The 16519-nt window shown below is 35.6% G+C and overlaps 1 protein-coding gene across 1 annotated transcript; it reads right to left on the bottom strand.

Annotated features, from left to right (window-relative positions):
- Positions 1 to 11658: 11658 nt before the first annotated feature.
- On the bottom strand, positions 11659 to 12669 carry LOC117638629. The gene is made up of 2 exons (XM_034373725.1): positions 12433 to 12669; positions 11659 to 12315 (listed from the first exon to the last, which is right to left on the bottom strand). The coding sequence occupies exons 1-2, from the start codon at positions 12667 to 12669 to the stop codon at positions 11659 to 11661; spliced, it is 894 nt and encodes a 297-aa protein (XP_034229616.1).
- Positions 12670 to 16519: the final 3850 nt, after the last annotated feature.

The raw sequence follows: 16519 nt of genomic DNA, 5'->3' as shown, positions 1-16519 counted from the left end.
CACAGACATACGAATTTTGAGGCTATCGACTGTATGTGATGGCTGAGAGTTAGTCCCCTAGTTGGACAGCTCGTTCCCTAGCCACATGGTGAATTGAGGAATTTGTGTTATGTGGACTTTGCCATGTGGACTAGTCAAACAATCCCCTGGTTGGATTGTTTCCCCGGTATAACTAGGTGTGGTTATATTATATTTTATATATATATATATATCGTATATTATATAATTATATATATAGCTATTCATTCATTCTTGTTTCTCGGTAAGGATACTTCTTTGCCGGTCGTGCCAATGGGTATGCTTTCGAGAGTTTAGTTGTAAAATTTATAAGTTTTGGATGGTGGGTTTGTAAAGCGTTCTTTATGGATTTTGGACTTGGTATCTGGTTCTGATTTGATTATATATATATATATATATATATATACTTGATTATGATGTTTTGGGATGCATTTGGATTTTCTTGCATGGTTTTCTAACGGCAGGGTTATACTATGTTGGTTTACAGTGAATGAACTTAATTTTTGTCCACTCACAATTTTCTGTTATGCGCCCCCCAGCCAGTAGTTGATTGAGCTCCACAAGCCGAGCCGGATCGTGTGCTTACGAGTCTTAAGCCTTCGTAGGAACTCTTTCATCATTTTATTCAAGTTGAACTCTGTTATATTGAAATTGAAATTCTTAGACATGCTCTATTATCGCCCCTGTTAGGGTTTGATTTGTGAGGCCGAAGGCCTTTGTTGTAAACTGTTTAATCACTTTAAAGCATGCTGCCGGTTGGATATGTTAAACTATGAATTTTGAGCACGTTGAAGATTTGGGAATTGTTCATTTTACAGGGGAGACTGCCAAATTATTGGTAGAAAGTCTCGAGTTTTTAGTATGTGGGCCCGGCATCGGAGTGATGTTGGATTTAAGATGGAATTCGCTCCGGTTTCCGGGAAATTCCGGGGCGAGTCCTGTCACAAAGGTAAGCAAGCGCAGTTACTGTTCATGTGAATAGTGTTTGTTATAGCTTTTTTTGTTTTGTTTTGTTGCTTTTTCACTATTGCCAACCCAAGGGCAATTACTATTTATATGAGATTAATTTTATTTATATGTATGAGATGAATAAATAAAAAATTGGTAGGTATGTATAAAAAAAAATCTGGACCTTTTAGTAATTTTTCAGAATTTTTTTCCAATTTATTTCTTCCATGAAGTCAGTATTGATGTTAACGTCTTCATGCACCAGGTCGGGCTTATCTTGCCTTCAAGCGCTACCCAACCTTGATGGAGCCCACGTCCTATCCGGGCTAGAATTCATTAGTGGAGGGGTTTTTTCACGGTGAAACAAATTAATGAGGCGTTTAATTAAATGGTAATCTTATCTTTGGCATAGGCTTACAGCTGCTTGCCAATAATTATGAGGAAAAGTCTTGCCAGTTCATCCCGCATCATGAGTGGAAAGGCTCTAAAATCTTGCCCTTTCGCTTTTTTCTTCTTCTCAAAAAACTTGTACAAAATGGATTTTGATCAAAAGTCATCACTAGCTATTAGGCCTATAATGCTAGCTCTAAGCCTCTCATTCATTACACTTACATAGAAACCCAACAAAGAATCAAATGAATTAGAGATGATACCTCTCCTATTCCAGTCTATTGATAGACATTATATATGTGAGAAAGGCTAGCTGGCCTTATTTGGAGTAATTTTTCACGTAACGTAATAATACATGAATTAATAACTTCATACTACAACATATAAATTGATAATATCACATGACGGTGTTATTTTGATTAATTTGAACACAATTAATCATATCACAACATCTCCGGCAAATATTAAAAGAAGGCTACATTTGCATTCATTTTTACCACTGGTGCAAAAGGAGGAGAGAGAGGGTTGTTTGGCACAAGTTGAGAGGCGGCAAACCAGATCCACGTAAACAACACTGAAAGAAAAGAAAAAAAACGAAACCATTATTTTCAGCAACAAAAATAATAATCGATAAGAGATAGGAAACTGTGGTCGTTCGTGCCCTTCTTTGTTTACTTTTTTTTATATAAAAAATTTATGTGGTTGGAGTTCCAGCGCAGTGCAGTTTTGGTTGGTTTGCGAATGAAAGAAAACGGGGGGAAAGGGTAAGGAGGGACGAGATTCGGTCGAACACGAAAGACCTAATCCATTTTTGATGGAGGACTTTTTCGTCAAAAAAGAGTTTTTGATTAAACAATCAATCATAATAATATTTTATTTTATTCCAAAAATGTTGGTCAAACATTTCTCATCTATTTAAACTCGTCCTCAATCATCCTAAACACAACAAGAACAACACAGAAGGAAGCACATACTCTGAGAGAGAGAGAGAGAGAGAGAGAGAGAGAGAGAGAGAGAGAGAGATGTCAATGAAGAAAAGTTCAGATGCAGAGAAGGCGTTAAAGCACTTGAATCCAGATGGGGAAGAAGATCCCCTCTGCCCCAAAAGAGAGCACCACCCAAAGGAGGTGAAGTTGAGCCCATCTGAAGATCAAACCAAGGATGAGCAAAGGTTGTTCAAACCAAAAGCTGGCTGTGTCTTCCCGGCAAAGAAGAGGTTAGTGAAGAGGATGATGTTTGATCATATTGTCCATTGGTTTTGCTCTTGCTTCAGTTTCAGACAATGTTACTAATAGGCCTTCTTCAGCTTCTGCTTCAAACGCCAACAAGATCATGAGCAACCACGTTTATCCAAGCCCACCGCCATAGAATAGATATAGGAGCTGATGTAAATTTATTGTTTCCAGTACACACACAGCCTACAGGCATGCAATTGTATTTCTGTTTCTGCTAATTTCCTTCCTGGTGACGTTGATGTAATTTTATCATGGCTTTCATACAATGCATAACTTCATTTTTATTTTTATAACCTCTTTATTTCCAGGTTCTTTTTGGTCCAACTTCATTTATCTAGAAATGATGTCTTCAGGGTCCCCCACCCTAATCTGCTGCATGCATGCATCCCCTACTAAAATATGAAATTATTATAAGGAGAGTCAAATTGCGTGCGGAATTAAGCTTCAACTTTACGTCAAGGCTTGACGTAACATGCCATGCATAAATCAAAATGTTAAAGAACATAACCAGGCAGGTACCGACCTACTCTTTGACTAACCTATGCTATAGCCCAGGTGACTTTGTCTTTTTAATCCCACCCAATGAATAGCCCTGCACTGCTCTCTCATAATCCCCCTTACCTTTTTTCTCTCATTTTCCTTTTGGTACAAAAGGGGCCAAAGGCCAATACAAAAAACCCTGCTTCTTTTAATTTTTTGGTAGAAAACAACCCCTCTTATTTTCTTGTTTGGTAAAAAATAACCCACCCTTCACTTCACATACCCCGCACGTAGAAAATATAAAAGAATTATGTACTAGATGCTTTTTGAGGAGTAAAACTCATTATGTCATTATGATTATGATTAGTTGTAGTCTTTTGTTATCAATGAACTTCACTTTGTACTGTCAAGTTTAATAGCTATGTGCGTAAGGTAAATTTAGCCCACTTCAATTTGAAATCCTGGATCCGTCCCTATAACTAGGACGAGATAGTGTGACAAAAAAGAAAAACCAACTTAATTATAAAATTGTAAGGCCTTTGGGAAAATTAATCTTTAAGATTCTAATTGTGCTATATATAGCTATAAATTATAAATTACGAAGTCGCATATGCTTTTGAATATTAAAAACTTCAAAAATGAAAGTTTAGAACAAAGACGTACGTCTTCTTGTGTGTTGGTGTATATTACAAGCTCTCATCCTTTTTTCTTTTCAAATCAAAAATCAAAATCAAAACTTTTGCATATATAGCCCCCCAACTGGTACGTATTATAATTTGACTTTGTGTTCATCATGTGGCCATCTCTTTGATTTGCTGATTTGGAGGAAAAAACGATAAGAGTTATGGTGCATTTTGATATATTTTATATTCAACCTTGTCGCATAACCTAGCTTGAAGCTTCCAAATTGGAAAATACCCAATCGGTAGAAAGATTTATATATCAATCACATTTAAACAAAGATTAACAAAGCAGGATGGCTTCTGAGTTTCTATAAAGAGGATAACCTAACCCAATAAGATCAATTGACATTTGGGTACCAGCATGTGGGTTATATATGAACAGAAATTCCATGTGCCATTTCAAAGAGCATTTCCACCCATTTGCCATGATAAATGACAAGGACAAATAAGAGCGGTTACTATTTACGCAAATAGTATCTGTCATAATAATTTTTTATTTTATTGTTCTTCCACCCATTGCCATGGCAACCCAAGGATAACTACTAATTTTATTTATATATATGAAATTAATAAATAAAAAATTGGTAGGTATGTATAAAAAAAATTCTAAATTTTTTAGTAATTTTCCATAATTTTTTTCCTTTCATTTTTTCAAAAAAAAAAGGGTAGATGGTTGGTGAAACAAATTAATGAGGCGTTTAATTAAATGGTAATCTTATCTTTGGCATAGGCTAACAGCTGCTTGCCAATAGTTATGATGAAAAGTCTTGCCAGTTCATCCCGAATCATGGGTGGAAAGGCTCTAATATCTTGCCCTTTTGCTTTTTTCTTCTCAAAAAACTTGTACAACCTGGATTTTAATCAAAAGTCATGACTAGCTATTTGGCCTATAATGCTAGTTCTCAGCCTTTCATTCATTACACTTACATAGAAACCCAACAAAGAATCAAATGAATTAGAAATAACACCTCTCCGATTTCAGTCTATTGATTGACATTATATATATGTGAGAAAGGTATTGAATTGATTTTATTTGGAGTAATTTTTCACATGATATAATAATACGTAAAATAATAACTTCATGCTATGATATATAAATTGATAATACCACATGACAGTATCATTCTGATTAATTTGAATGCAATTAATCATAACGCAACAAATTGAATTGAATTCAAGAAATACCTGACATCAAGATGTAAAGTGAAAATTATAAAATCATCATCATCATTCATGTTAGAGAGGGAGAAGGGAAAAGGCCAATTTAATAAAATTCTATTTTCTGTAAAACAGAATTATGAGCTCTTTAAGTATGTGAGACTAAGCTAAATTTAATTTGGCCAGTGGGATATGGCTTAGTTGGTTGGGTTCTACTACCCAAGTGTGAAACTGCGTGTAGACTAGATTGGCCTTCAACTTGGTGTAAGATTTGATAAAACACTGATTTGGTGCAAATTTTATAAGGTATTTCCTTCTCCCATGAATATATATCTATATATATAAAGCTAAAGGCTGAGAATGATGAAACATTCAAAATACCAGAAAATGCCCGTGTTTAATCCAAACATTATGAATTAAAATTATTAATTAAATGAGGATAATATGGTAAATTCACACTTTTTCATATTAAAAAAATTAAAATTAAAAGAAAAATAAGATAATGAATCCTATTTTTATGAAACACAACTACCCATTATCTTTTTAATTCTAAAATAAATTTAGGCTTTTTTATATAAAAAAACCTCTCGCAAGCGCTGAAGCGTGTGCGGGGAGGCTAGTATATATAAAGCAAAAGACAGAGAATGATGAAACATTCAAAATACCAGAAAATGGCATTGGTTAATTCAAACATTAAGAATTGAAATTATTAATTAAATGAGGATAATATGGTAAATTCACATTTTTTTCATATTAAAAAATTAAAATTAAAAACAAAATCAGATAATAGGTCATACTTTTATGTAATATAACTACCCATATTATATTTTCTTAATTCTAAAAATAAAATAAAAAATAAAAAATAAAACCAATTGGCACATACGTGAGCATGTGCCAAGGGGCTAGTGTGTATATATGTATAAGTTTTTTTAATTTTTTATTACTTTGTGGTTTGGAGACTACGTGAGTAGGAACCATTGTTTTCTTCTCTTTTCTTCGTCTTCTAATTTACAAGTTCACATCCATGGCATGTTTACGTATCAGTAATGGGTATGGAAGGAAATGGAATGATTTCCATTCCTGACTTTCCCTGCGTTTACTTGCAATCAGGATTGAAAAAATAAGTGGACCCTACCTCAAAATCCGTAATCACATCCCCTCAAAACTAGGTATCAGATCAACTAGAGGGAGGTAGTTGATACGATTCTCATTCCTGTTTTCCCTTATTAACTTCCAAAAATACCCTTACCATTTTACTATAATTCCAAAACATCCCAAACCCTAAAAAAAAAAAAAAAAAAAAAACTCACGTCAAGAAGTTCAAAGACGCTCCAAGGTGTAATTGGAGTTTATTTTTTTTGTTTGAATTTGGCTCTGGACAAAGGTGTCATTAAAATTATCATTGAATTAGGCTCTTGATGTTCATCTTGTTTAACATATTGATTCCTCATGTTTACATCATCTTACTAGTTTGCTGCAGGATTAGTTTGGTATCCTTAGCCAATTTGAGAATTATATATGTGCAGGACATTTTAGTAATCAAATTAATTTGGATTCTGATTCATGAAAATTAGTAAACAATAACAATGAGAATCAACCTCATTCCTTTGCTAAATTCACATGTTTAGTAAACAGCTTAATGGGAATGATTCTTTCCATACCGATTCAATACTTCCCTGATTCCTAAATTATCTGATTCCTTACTTTCTCCATTACTGATACGTAAACATGCCTGCTACAAGTGCAACAAAGCAGTGTTTATGCCTCTGTTTAAATTTTTTTGGATATGCTACTGCTATGAATTGTACAATTTTGTTCGTGCTTCTACTTCCACAATTTCAGTTTTTGATTCCCACTTGGTTCTCACTGTATCAATTAGCATACCCAAATAAAAAAATAAAAAAAATTGGTTCTCATTGTTTATATAGATCTCCCATACAAAAAAAAAATTAATAATTTTAGTACACACCAAAAAATTTATAGTTCCACCATTGCTTTCACTCCCATGTGAACTGAGGTTCAAATCCATAGACACCCAATAAATATTTGTGTAAACCTCAATTTCCCAATCACTTGTATTAAGAAGAAGAAAAAAAAGCTTAATTTAGTTTGGTGTGGTCCTTAGCTATTAAATTGGAGTTGTGCTCAGAGGCCTTTGACCCGTCTCCTTCTACCAGGTACCAGGCTATTCTTAGTTAAGCTTGCTTTGGTGTAGCCTTTGACCTTTGCCACAATGATGAAATAAAAACAAAAACAAAAATGAATTAAGTTGTAACTTAGAAAGTGGAAAATTAGAAAACCAGGCTAAGCTAATCCATCTATTATTCAATATGCAACACCACAAATAATATCTGCCATTTTCAGGTCATTACAGTTTTATTTTTTCCATAAGTGAAATGCCTTTTCCTCTTCTTTGTCGCATGGTCCTTGATTAGAGAGGAAGTTCATTACAAAAGTTGTGGAATTGGAAGACTCCCATTTTACAACTTGAAACAGTAAGACTAGCCACACATGTACTTGAGGTCTTAGGTTTGATTCGCCTCTCTTCCACTATCGATTGTATTAACGCTTCTGGGCTTAGGTTTAGAAATTGGGCTCAAAGGCCTGCGACCTGTCTCCCTCTGCTGGGCCTCTTTAGGCCATTATTGTATTAGTTAAGCTTGCTTAATTGTTTTGGGCTCTGGCCATAGTTACAAAGATAAAATAAAAACAAAAAACAATGAAACTGGCTAAGCCAGTTAGCACTTGGTTAGATTAACATTTTGACCCCCAAAAAAAAATGATGGTAAAAAAATAAAGAAAATCATGGACCGTGTTGATTGGCTTAACCAAGTGCTAATTATGCCAATCAAATCAGACTCATTAGAAAGATGACACTCGACACTGAAGGGCACCTTTTTCTCGGGTGGAATTTGAACTGTTAAAAAAAACGGGGAGCAATAATATTGAAAGCTAAAAGCACGTGAAGAAAATATCGTCATGTAAAAGCCCTTTTTTGGGCACCTTTGTATTCTAGTAGGCAGCGTCCAAGCAAGCCCATGGAATGGAAACGCAGAATTATTTCTTGGGCACCTGTATATGACATGACTGCTGCTCTTGGTGTGAATATCCGAATTCGTCCAAGTAGGTTGCTCTCTGAGACTGATTAGCAATTTAAGAATAAATTAAATTTTGACTTTGGACAGACTCAGGATTTTAAATTTATCCTACGAGTGGATTGTCTTTTCCAAATTTATTTATGTCTTCAAGTGTCTAAGACTATAAGGGGTCGTTTGGTACGGCGGATTGTCATGGACTGGACTAAATTCTAGGACTGTCTTGGATTAGTTCGGATTGGCCTAAGCTGGATTAAGTACTGAGCTACGTTTGGTGCTGCGTCGGACTAAAAAGCTGGATTGTAAAAATAGTGAAAACCTATGTTTGGTGCTGTGTCGGACTAAAAAATAATTATGTTATTAATTTCTCTTTTTCTGTTTTCAGGTTTTTTTTTCCAGCCTTTTCTTCTTCTTCTTCTTCTCTCTCTCTCTCTCTCTCTCTCTCTCTCTCTTCTTTTTGTTATTTTCTTCTTCTTTTTACCTTCCCATTTCATTCTCTCTCTCTCTCTCTTCTTTTTGTTATTTTCTTCTTCTTTTTACCTTCCCATTTCATTCAAAAATATATTTTTTTTTCTACTTACGTTTCTTTTTCCACTGTGACCACCCCAAAAAAAACAAGAAAAAAACCTCTCTTTTTCCAACAAAAAAGCCCCCAAACCATTCAAAAACACTTTTTCTTTCTTTATCTCTCGAAACCACCATATTTCTCCAGACTAACCCAAAATCTTCATCTCCTTTTGCTGCAGAAAAAATAAGGAAGCTTGCTTCCTTGGCCTCCCTAGTTCAATTGGCCTTTGGGCTAGCTAGATCTGCTTCCGCATCCCCTTCTATTGTTGGAGGTCTTTATTGGCAGAGGCTTGCTAGATGACAGAGCCAACTCGTTGATTTGAGCTCTTTCTCTGTCTCTTGAATTCCACCAGGAAAACTTTTCCTCCTTCCTTTCAATTTGGCCAATGGTTCAATCATATTATTGGATATTGAACTTTTTGGTTTTGTTGGTTTCCTGAGTTTATGTCTATATATCAATCTGCCTTTTGACTAGCCCAAGCCAACTTGGAACGGCAACTATAGCTAATTGAGACTCATCAACAAGTTTCGATTGGAACTGTGGTGGTGGGGTTTTGAATTTGATTCAAGCAGTTCGGACTCACGTGTTCAAAATAGCGCTCTCGCTATTTTGCGAACCACATTTCGGCATCGCTATGTTAGACAAGCGAGTCCGGGGTTTTTTACACTGATGGACTATACAATCCCATTTAACTTAATTCCCTTCTTTACCAAACATGGGTTTTAAGTATTATATAGCACAGTCCAGTCCAGTGAGGCATAGTGAGGCATACCAAACATGGCCTAAGAGAACAAATTAGGAGAAGTCCTTCCTTTTTTCTGTTTTTGTTGGGTAAAAAATAATGGTCCTTCTTTAGTAGGGCCTACAATGGAAAAGGAAACAAATTTTTCTTGTCTATAAATTAAACTCGTAGACGGCTTTCATTAACACACCGAACCAGAAGGAAGCCCACAATCAGACAGACAGAGAGATTACAGGCATGGCAATGAAGAAAACTTCATCCGAAGCAGAGAAGGCGTGGAACAACTTGAAGCCAGATGGGGAAGAAGACCTCCTCTGCCCCAAAACAGAGCACCACCACCCAAAGGAGCCCATGAAACCGAAGTTGAGTTCATCTCAAGATCAAAGCAAGGCTGAGCCATGGTTGTTCAAACCAAAATCTGGAAGTGTGTTCCCGGTGAAGAAGAGGTTAGTGAAGAGGATGATGTTTGATCAAATTGTGCAAATGCTTTTGCTCTGTTTCAGTTTCAGACAACACTACTAATAGGCCTTCTTCAGCTTCTGCTTCAAACGCCAACAAGGTCATCATCGTCAGCAACAAAGTTTACCCAAGCTCACCACCATAGCTGGTGTTTTATTGTTTTTAGTTCAGGGTTGTGATTGTTTTTCTGTTTTCTGCTATTTTCGTGGAGTTGATGTAAAATTTTCCTGGTTTTCTTAGACTGATGGGTTTTGTTTCATCTCAATCTCCATCTCTCTCTCTCTTGCTTTCTTCATTTGATTCAAGTAGACATATAATTAATCCGGAGTTTCACAGTAACCCACATTTTCCCTAATGAAATTAAGATAAACCTTAAGCTTGAAAAGCGAAGTTTTGTGTCGATGTGAATGTGTGGGGTTTGTGGGTTGCATTTTCTTGGACCAACCCAAAAAAAACATACGCTTTTGAAGTTGGTATACGATGTGAAAATAGGTAAGCTAAAACAGAGAGAATAAAAATCCAAATGAATAAAACAGAGAGAGCACTGTTGTAGAGTTAAACTCAAAATCCAAACACTGGTGAGAAGAGGTGCTGGAAAGCGTTATTTGTATATTGATAAGGTTGAACTTAAATAGAACGTTACATCACCAGACTATGCTAAATTCAAGGACATAACTCCTTCTAACTTAATCCATTACTGACACTACTAATAAACTGCTCCACTACTGGGAGACTCCTAAAGACTTGGTAAACATAACAACGTGCAACATGACAACTGCTGTAACTAGATAAAATCTTAAGTTGGACTTCTACTCAGTATGTGAATGCTCCAGTTTATAGCTTCCGGCCATAAACTCTTTGGAATGGAACTTTTTGTCTGCATGCTGCATACCATATTTAATATGGTACGATTCTTCCTCTCCGCCACACCATTCTGCTGTGGTGTGTAAGCTGCCGTAAGCTGTCGGCGAACGCCATGTATAGCACAAAAATTTTCAAAGGCTTTTGAATTGTATTCTCCACCACGATCAGTCCGAAGAACCTTGATCGTCTTCTTTATCTCATTCTTAGCAACCGCCTTAAAGTGTTTGAAAGCATTTAAGGCTTCTGATTTCTCCTGTAAGAAATAAACCCATGTTTTCCTGCTGTAATCATCAATGAACATTATAAAGTACCTTTTTTCCGCATTTGAAGCTGGATTTATTGGCCCACAAATATCTGAATTGACCAGCTCAAGAAGTCTTCTAGCCCGCCATGCTTTTCCCTTCGAAAAGGTTTCCCTACGTTGTTTCCCAACAACAGAAACTTCACAAACTTCAGTTAGACAGGTTATCTGAGGAAGGCCAGTCACCATCTCCTTATCATGTAGCGTCTTTAAACCTCTAAAATTCAGATGACCATAGCGTAAATGCCACAGCCACGCTGGATCATTGACTTTGGCAGAGAAACATGTAGGACCATCTCTTTGAATATGTAATGGAAATATTCGATTTGTCATCATGTAAGCCTTAGCAATTAGGCCCCTCTTTTGGTCATGAATTTGACAAGCTCCTCCTGTAATATTGATCTCATATCCCTTTTCATGCAGTTGTCCCAAGCTCAGCAAATTGCTCTTCAAACTCGGAACAAAGAAAACACTAGAGATAGTATGGACAATGTTATCTTTAGCCCAAATTTTGATATCTCCTTTTCCCAAAACAGAAACTTTGCTGTCATCTCCAAATCTCACTGTAGTTGTGAAACTTTCATCTAATGTAGAGAAAATTGACTTTTCTCCACACATGTGATTACTGCAACCTGTATCCAAGTACCACACATTCTTTTGTGGATTTTCCATGGTTTGACACACCATTAGAATAGCCTCATCATCTTCTTTCTCTTTCTATGCAAAATTAGCCCTTGCACCCTTTGCTTTATTCATATTTGTGTAACATTCAGACCTGTAATGACCATAATTGCCACACCTGAAACACTCGACATTTGATTTGTCGACATTCAAATCATGATTGTATGGCTGCCTTTGGCCTCTACTGCTGTTACCTCCAGAATTATTATAGCCTCTATTGCTGCTGCCGGAATCATAAGTGTCTTTGTTGCTGGAATCATCATTGGATTTGTTCCCATCTTTGCTACCTCGACCTCTTTCATGGCTGCCACCTCTACCACGTCCTCGTCCACGACCACAACGACCTCTTGATGCCGAAGAATCGCTATTTGTTGAAACTTTCAAGGCATGTTCCTCAGATGTACTCCGATTGATCTTCTGCTCATGGACAAGCAAGGAACTCTGCAACTCGTCAATTGAAAGCTGCTCAACATCATTGGACTTCTTAATGGAGCACACAACGTAATCAAACTTTGTAGTCATAGATCGCAGGATCTTTTCTACGATGGTCACGTCTTCCATCTTCTCGCCATGGATACTCATCTTATTTGCAATTGCCATGGCTTTTGAAAAATAATCATTGACAGACTCTCCTTGTTTCATCTGAAGAGTCTCAAAATCTTTCCTCAGTGCTTGTAGAATGGAACGCTTCACCTTTGTTGAGCCTTAGTAATTCTTCTTCATGGAATCCCAAATTTGCTTGGAAGTATCTTTTTGGAGAATGGTCTCCAAAATAGAACGATCAATAGCTAGGAATAAGTAATTTTTCACCTTCAGATCTTTCAGCTTGGATTCATCCAATTTCTTTTGTTGTAGCTCCGTCAACACCATTCCACTTTCCGGCTCTACAATTTCACTTTCCGGCTCTACAATTCCGGTTTCCACAAGAGTCCAGTCTTCTTTAAACCTCAGAAAATTCTCCATCAACATGCTCCAATGATCATAATGACCATCAAAGCGTGCTATGGCTGACTGCACATAGTTGTCTGTAACCTTGTCAGACGCCATAGTAACTTACTGCCGTAAGTGCAATAATAGCTTACTGCTTTTGTGAGAACTTTTATGTCAGGCCCCAGTGGGGAGCTCTAATACCAGATGTAGAGTTAAACTCAAAATCCAAACAATGGTGAGAAGATGTGCTGGAAAACGTTATTGTATATTGATAAGGTTGAACTTAAATAGAACGTTATATCACTAGACTATGCTGAATTCAAGGACACGACTCCTACTAACTTAATCCATTACTGACACTACTAACAAACTGCTCCACTACTGGGAGACTCCTAAAGACTTGGTAAATATAACAACATGCAACATGACTTCCTACAGAATAGGATAATTAATTTATTTAATTAAAAACAACTGATGTAACTAGATAAAATCTTAACATTACTGGCCATGGTCTGACTCCAAATTTTCCCACCAGAGAGACAAACACCTGCCTATAAAAAAAAGTGGAGAGTTACAATACCATGCTAGAATTCACTGTGCAATGTTTGCGCGGATTATCACACGTTGACATGATGTATCCGTACTATTCCAAACTTAAAGTCCACACCACTACTCCAAAAACGGTGCAGAAACAAATGATACAGACACCCACAACTCTCCATCTGCCAAGCTAAGCTTCGTCCCAGGTAATTAAGGAGCAAATTTTTGTATGCTGGCCGGGCTCCAAGGAGGAACCCTATTGAAATGTTGGCTGTTTTGATGTAACACCAATCCATTTCCCATTAATTTTTGTCACAAAAGCTTCCAGAAGGAATTGGGGAGAGAATATGTAATAAAGCACATGGTAAAATACCTAAAAATATTTTATTTTCTGTCCCACCTTCTAATGAGAATTACCAAATCGGAAATGGTCGGATTAATGAGAGAAAATTCCAAAACAATCGTGTGGGTTAGTTTAGAATATTGCCATTGTCAATTATTTTTACGCAAATTAATTACGAAAGCAATCAAATTATGTGGACTGTTAGTCAATGTACCAAGACTAGACCAACTGGCCAAGTCCTAAACATCACTACTTTTACTTTAGTTTAACCATTATCACTAATCACTATTTCTTACTTAAGAATCACCATTGTTGCATGCGTCACGGCTTACTTAAGAATCAACTTCTTCTTTAAACTCTCCTAAGAGGAGGTTTATTAAGGGTTAACACACAATTAGCAGCACTAGTGACAAACACACACACACCTTCTCTCTAATAAAAAAGAGAAATAGTGGCAATGGCAAATTCAGGTGCAGGGAAGGCATTGATCCTGAAAGTCTCAAATGGGGAAGAAGACCAGTGCCACAGAACTGAAGAAATGGTCGACAACAACGACACTAAACCATGCAGCTCCAGACCAAACACAACTGCTATTGCCACTGTAATTCCATCAAGGAGGAGGTCAGTGATGAGGAGGATTTTTTGTTGCTGGGATTCATGTCACCGCTCTAAACGGGAATTTATTAAGCTACCGTATATTAAAAGTAGTGTGTGTGCTCGCAAGTATGTTATTATGTAATATTGAAACAAATTAACTCTTGATTATCAATATGGCTTGTGAATTATTAGATTAATGATCTGCTTAAAATTCCTACTCTATAAGTTGCTTAATGCTTATAATTCATACTGTATACAGGCTCGTTTGAAAGTGATTTTGGATAGGCCATACTTTTTCATATAATTACATTTAGTAATTTTAAAGTGATTTTGAGTATAATTACATGAAGAAGTAATTATTGACCTATCCAAAATCACTCTCAAATAAGAAAGAAAAAAGGTGTGTGACTTACGTTCCTTAAGTATTTACATGCGAACATTATTACTTACTTTCCACATACGAGGATGGAGAGTAAGGTTTTCGTTATTTATAATTATGTAAAGCGTCTTTCTTTTTTTTTTTGGATGACAAAAAGCGTCTTTCTTTTAACTGTCAGGGAGATGGAGAAAGAATGTGTAGACTTGTAGGGTAATTTCCTCAAGGAAAAGCTGATTTTTTTCTTTCTTTAATGGTGGACAACAAAGTTGTCTATTGAAGTCCATGCACTTTCTTGGCCAATTAGTCCTTTGTGGTCCGCCTTCTTTCCTTTTCACTATTTTTTTTTTGCGGCTTCTTCTTAATAGCCCCAACAATAAAATCAATCAATTTGTTATGATTTCATGTTGAATTTCAGAAATACAGGTAAATAGTTCATTAACAGTAACATTGATGTTGCCTTTAATTTAACCACCTATAAACTCCAGTAATTGTCGAAAGCCTAGTAATATTAATAGTTGAATCATTTATTATATATTGTGTATTGTATTGTATATGTAGTCAAATTTTCAATGTAAAATTTATATTCTTTAACATAAATAATAATAAAATGATAAAATCAGAAATCTACGAGATTTTGAAGACTTGTCATTCTTTGTCTTTTTCCAAGTCAATAAAGATGCTCACCTGATATACAGAGACAAGTTTACTTGATATGGAGATGTCCTTTTGACGGAAGAAGGAATTTTCTGGTTGGCATTTAGTGGGATTGGGAAAGTAAGGACACAGTTTGAAATTTATCACACTTAAGACTTTCTTTCACGTTCATTGTCGGCCACACCAAAGCCCAATTGACGAAGACGACCGACTTTTGTTGTGCCAACATAATGGCCAAAAACAGTGACAATGATAACGTTTCATTATCCAATTAATCTTATTGATATGCACGTTCATGGAAGTTGGGGAAAATTGTCCGTAGTAGGTAATTAGCCTCTGTGTATATCAATACATTAATCAATTGTTCTACAAATTTCTTGCAAGATGTCGTTAATGTCACTGCGTACTAAAATAATATAAATGTTTTAGAGCATTTTTAATTGATGTGTTAAATTGTGGACATAAAATAACAAAAATTGAAAGTTAAAGTTGCTTCAATTGAGTAATCAAATCATACATGAATTTGAAAGCTAGAAATTATTTTAATATTTTTTTAGTCATGGACTCCACTATCATTTACTCTTTTTTAAAATTTGTCCATCATAGGCCCCATTTCCATTTGCTTTTTATTTAGTTGTTATCTTTAAAAAAAAAGGTTTATTATTTAGTTGATTGAAAAAATGGATGCGGAAAACTATCAATGTGTTGATTATAAATTCTCAACGCTGGATGTGGGGTCTTTATTTATCCATCTTTGCAAAAATATATCGATAATATGTTGGAATGTTTTTTTTGATTATAATAATGTCAACATATTATCGATCATGTATTTGTATAGAGTTAAAAATGATAATGGGGCGAATCGAAGAAGAGTCTGTCATTCTCATCCCCATTCTTGTTAAGGTTTCATCCCCCATCTCAGCCTACATACATATAATATTCAAAATGGGGACTCCTGTCCCCATCCCCTCCTTCAGTCCCCGCTCCGCCCCATCACAAATATATCAATAAAAAAATTAATTAATTAATGAGAAAAAAGAAGTTAAAAACTAACCATACAATATACAAAAGCTGTGTTTTAGACTTACTAATTTTTTTATAAAAAATGTATGATATAATTCAATTTATAATATAATACGAGGAATATAAAATTTGGTGGAAGTCATAGGAGGAGGGGCTGAACAATATAATATAATATAATAATTTATTTTCAATTAACATGCCTAGAAGGTAATAAATCATAAATTTGTGTAATAAAATAATATTTTAATTTGGTAATAAATCAAACTCAAGTTTAATGTTTGTTCTTAGTTAAGCTTGTTTTGGTGTTATTGCCTTTCACCTTTGCCACAATGATGAAATAAAAACAAAAATAAAAATGAATTACAAAAGGCTTTTCCCCTTTTCCTCTTCTTTGTCGCATGGTCCTTGATTAGAGAGGAAGTTCATTACAA

Source organism: Prunus dulcis, chromosome 8 (genome assembly GCF_902201215.1).
Source record: "Prunus dulcis chromosome 8, ALMONDv2, whole genome shotgun sequence".
In the NCBI taxonomy this organism is placed as follows: Eukaryota; Viridiplantae; Streptophyta; class Magnoliopsida; order Rosales; family Rosaceae; genus Prunus; species Prunus dulcis.
The sequence above is the reverse complement of the archived record's forward strand: the minus strand, read 5'-3'. Positions and strand labels throughout refer to the sequence as shown.